This window comes from Pteropus alecto, unplaced genomic scaffold, assembly GCF_000325575.1.
Source record: "Pteropus alecto unplaced genomic scaffold, ASM32557v1 scaffold223, whole genome shotgun sequence".
Taxonomy (NCBI): Eukaryota; Metazoa; Chordata; class Mammalia; order Chiroptera; family Pteropodidae; genus Pteropus; species Pteropus alecto.
In genome coordinates this window covers 3268705-3273479 of record NW_006434441.1, presented here as the reverse complement: position 1 = coordinate 3273479, position 4775 = coordinate 3268705, and the positions used below count along the sequence as shown (strand labels likewise).

At 53.7% G+C, this 4775-nt stretch overlaps 1 protein-coding gene across 1 annotated transcript in view; it reads right to left on the bottom strand.

The window, feature by feature from the left end:
* Positions 1-1068: 1068 nt before the first annotated feature.
* SLC20A1 (solute carrier family 20 member 1) overlaps positions 1069-4775 on the bottom strand; it is a 13889-nt gene continuing 10182 nt past the window's right edge. Inside the window, exons 7-11 of the mRNA XM_006909457.3 lie at positions 4463-4732; positions 3825-4383; positions 3087-3272; positions 2534-2618; positions 1069-1943 (exon numbers count right to left, since the gene is read on the bottom strand). Coding sequence (XP_006909519.1) covers positions 1788-1943; positions 2534-2618; positions 3087-3272; positions 3825-4383; positions 4463-4732 — 1256 coding nt within the window. The 3' untranslated portion in view covers positions 1069-1787. The remainder of the gene's footprint in view (positions 1944-2533; positions 2619-3086; positions 3273-3824; positions 4384-4462; positions 4733-4775) is intronic.

Genomic DNA, 4775 nt, shown 5'->3' with positions numbered 1-4775 from the left:
TGTGTGACTCAGCAGCTCGGTGCTAACACCAGGACATGGATCTTCCCAAAGGCAGGCCCCTCTGACACAGTAAAAGGCCAGGCCTTAAGGTCTGCATCCCCTAGGAGTGGGAAGCTTGAACCGATGCCATGTGGACACAGGGTGCCGCCAGGACTGAAGGGGCTGGAAGACCCGTTGTATCACCCCGGCCAATCACAGGGAAGATCACAGGGTCTGGGCCATGTTAGGCCACATGGTTCCAGCAAAAAAAGCTGAAACTCAGAGGGTCTGCGCAGAACCCTCAGCTCAGAGCATGGTGCCAGGTTCCACTTGACTATAGTCCTCTCCCTCTTGTGAAGCCACAAGGTGCATCCAGCGAGCCCTAAAGGCTGAAAATGATGTCCACTCCCTGATAACAAACTCCCTGAAAGCGACAGATGTCCTCTAACCTGTTTCATCAGCTGTAAAGTAAGGGCCAGACCCACTGCAGGTGTCGAGGACTCCACGTGCGTAAGCTGAGTATAGGCCCGACGTAAATAGGAGACTCTACAGCGTGCCCTGACCTCAGCCCTTGGGCATAGGCCAGGCAGGCAGAGCCTTGCCCTGTTACAGGCTGGCTGCCAAAGAGCACCTTCCTAACACCAACTCTCAGGACAAGAACCGTCATGTAGTTTGCAAAGCAACACACTTCCCGCAAACTGTGCTGACCAGGAGTAAGAGATAGTAGTTGAGACCAACACTGAGGATTTTTAAATAAAGCTGAGCCCCACACACACACCGCCCCCCACCCATCTGAGCAACCACAGAGCTAGAAACAATTGCAAGCCAGTCCATTCGCACAGAAAAACTGCGGCTGTTGAAACCGATGAGTGTATCTGTGTGTGCCACTGTGAGAATGTCGAGGTTCTGCTGCTACAAGAAAAGCTGCCAGTGCTACACAGTCCCCACCAAAGGACCGTGATGGGGGGAGTGGGGACCTGAAGCTGGTGCAGTCCCTACTGGGTGAGATACCCCGTCTCCTAAGAACATGAGGCTGACCAGTCAGGAGCCCAAATGCTTCCGATATGAATAAACACCAGGAGAATGCAGTTTCTAAAAACTGTAGACCTTTTATTGAGTGAAGAGGTAGACAGATGGACATGGCAGGCCGGCGCATCTAGCCTGCTCGAGCTCACACCCGCCTCCTCCTCCACCCGCTCGGCCAGGAACCAGGACCACCAGGCTGCAGCAGACTTTCATCTCGCTGCCCCACAGCACTGTCAGGACTGCTGGCAGAGTCACAATGCCCTGTCATTGCACCCAAGAACACTGCCCCCAAGTTCCCAAGGATGCCAGCAGAGCCTGCCCCCATTGACAGGAGGCAAGGCGATGTGACTGCTTCTCTACGACTACAGGAAAGTTTCAGGCATATTTTTGTTAAGTCCTGTGCGTGTGCAGCAGAAACTGGTGATATCACCAAGCAGAGCACTGTCATACGGCTCTGAATGGTGTTTTTTTAAAAAAAAAAAATCACAAATTATCTTTAGAGACAACATCAAAACACAATGGAATGGAAGCTGGATACAAAAAGTAGAGAAGTATGTACAGGAAGTCACAGCCAATGGGAACCAGTATAAACCTGGCTATTTAGCTAATTTTGAGACACATGGTATTAAGCACAAAAGCAATTGCAGCACGAGCAACACCTCCTCCCACAGCTCCCACACCTTAGAGACTGTCCTGAGGCCTTCTGAAACCTTCGTCACCCCTCAAAGGTGCGGAATGCAAGGTGGCCCAGCATGGACACGGTTCCCGCCTCGACCTCAGGCCTACAGGATGGCATACTTGAAGACCGCCATGATGGCAGCGCTGATGACACCGGAAATGGGGACCGTGACAAACCAGGCCACGAAGATGTTGCGGAAGAGCCGCCAGTCAACAGCCTTTTTGGACCGAAGCCAGCCGACGGACACGACCGAGCCCACCTAGGAGAGAGCGGGGCGGGAACCCGTCACAAGGGCAATGGTGCTGAAGTAGAGATGCATGGCTTCACAGACATGGGGGCCCAGACTGCCAACCAAGTGCTCATGGGAAGAGGAAGTAACATAAAAGCCAGTCCTCAAGTCTGCATCGACTGGGGTGAAGCACAATAGAAAAGAACACCTCCTTCCCCTTCCGAGCTACAGGGATTAAATGAAATGTACCAGAAACTATTAGTTGCTTTAACAGCAAGTCACTTTAAGTTGTAGGTTTTCCAAAGATCATTCTAGAAAAAGCTTGATATTAGATTTCATAGCCAATCACTCCAGGCCCCACAATGAGCCAATTTACGCTCCACCTCAGGCACCATTTCTTCCTCCCCCGCGGTGACCACATGGTCACTAAGCAACCTTAGGACACAGCCCCATTTCTTAGACCTTCAGTCCCGAGAGGCTCTGAGCCTCTACGTTCTTATAGTCACTTGTCCTTAATGTGTGGACTCAACGCCCCACTGCATAAACTTTCTACCAAAGCTTCGAAGAAAAAACCTCATGTCACAAACCATCCAAAGGGCATGGCGCATGACATCACTCACTTTACAGTGCGTTGTGCTGATGGGCAGGCCAATGTTGGATGCAATCACCACTGTGAGGGCAGATGCCAGCTCAATGCTGAAGCCACTGCGGACACAAACAGGTGACTTGTCAAGAATGACATCTGGGTTTCTGATGAGCTGATGCCACCCCAAAGTCAAAGCTGTCTCGCTGCCCCACGTGGTAACAAAGCCCCTACTTCATCTGCTAGAGCGCTAGGAGCCCACTCCATTTAGGCCACGGCTGCCCTGCTCCCTCTTCTCTAGCATTGGAGGTTTAAGGTTTCTGGAAGCCCAGGAGTTTACTAAAGTTTAAATGTCAGTCTCAGCTCCCAAGTAAAACACATAAAGGCCAAGTACACATAATTCGTTCTTGGCACACCCTTCCTTAGAATAAGTGACTGTGCTCTGAGGCCACTGGAGTTAAATCCGTGAATGCCTGACAGACAACGCCTGAGGGCCAGACAGGAAGTACTAACTGAAGTTCACAGCACCAAGGACAGCGTGAGGACCCATAACCCAACCTGAGCTGAGGCTGTGTGTGCAGGTGGCTCACCTGGAGGGCGTGATTGGTGTCAGGTCCTTGCCCATGGTCTGGATGACTCTCCGGCCCCACACCCACAGGCCGGCGCAGATGCCCACACCGCCATACAGCAGCAGCCATATTGGGGTTGCTACTTTTGAAGACACATCTCCTGTGTCATAAACCAGATACAGAGCAACCAGAGGGCCGATGGCATTACTGAAAGAAAACAAAGGCAAGGATAGTGTTTCAGCACGACTAGAACCTGGTCAGCTCCGGTTTGCCAAGCAACTTGCTAGTTATCTCAGTGATGCTCAAAGCTCACCTGGCAAACAGGTCTGTATCACAGGGAATGAACAGTCCCACACGCACAAGAGAAGGCAAAGGCGCTCATCAGTGGACGTCATACGCACAACCCCAGTGTCCCCACAGGGAGACCACGAGTTTACAAAGCACACAACCAAGGCCGCAGCCTACGAGCCCCTCCCATGGGCACGTTGTGCTCCCTCTCCCACAGCCAGCAGGTGTGGGTGAAGAACCGGTCCTGCCTAGACAAAGGCCCCTCTGAAAGAGGTCTGTGAGGTGGAAGACATAGCCTGTACTCGCTCTAGGGAGAAAGACTTCACTGCCCCTTCCGTTGTCAAGTCTACCCTCTCATCCCACCAGACCACTTGGGGTCCCATGTAGGAGCCCCGTGGCCACAAGCACAGCCACATGGAGGGCAAGAGGCATGAGAACAGAACGAGCAACATGAGAGCCCACGTCACCAACCTGACGTCATTGCCTCCGTGGGCGAAGGACCCAAAGCAAGCCGTGAGGATCTGCAGGAACTGGAAGAGGAGAGACACCTCTGGCTTATCCTGGTCGTTCCACTCCTCCAGAGAGCCGCTGCTTCCCTTTCTGATCCCCAGAGCTGTCTCGGCATCGGTGCCCACGTCCACCTCAGAGGCCGAGTGGAGGTCGGCCACAGCATTGCAGTAGCTGGTGTAGCTATCCATGCGGGCCCGCTTCCTGCTGTCTGCACCTGGCCATGTCGGCTTCTCGATCTCCTCACCCTTTGGCTCGCCATCCCGGCCACGGAGCGAGTCCAGAGGCATGCCGCAGATGGCCATAGTGTAGGAAGTGTAGCTGTTGTTGCGCCTCAGGGGCCTGTCCCCGGAGTCTCCCATGCAGTCGCCCACCTTGGCGAGATGCAGCTTGTGCAGCAGCTCCTTGTACAGGCCCGAGTCCTTATGCACAGTGTGGTACTGGGAGTGGCCACTGACGGCCAGCTGGCTGCTGACAGCCTGGCTGAGCTGGACCAGGTTCCCGCTGGGCAGCTGCACCGCACCTGGCAAGACCCAGGAGGACACTCAGCACCAAGTCCCCAGGTGGCCCCAGCAGCACGCGTGCCAAGCAGTCCCACTCACCATTCCCAGTGCCATCCACGCTGGTCTCCTCCTTCAGGTCCAGGCTAGGGAGCCGCTGGCACTCCGGCACCTCCTCTAAGTCCCCCAGCTTGAAGGACACGGTCCTCTCCTCCACCACAGCCCGCAAGGGCACGGTGGCAGGCCCCGTCTCAGGAGCAGGGCTCTGGGATTCGACATCACCAAGAGACAATTTTGCTTCTTCGTGGTCTTCCTTCAAGTTTTTCTTCTTCTCCATTAACGGGCTTTCTGAAGGACTGCACTTGATTTCTCCTAAAAAAAAAAAAAAAAAAAAGTTTTTTTTGTTAGATTCTTC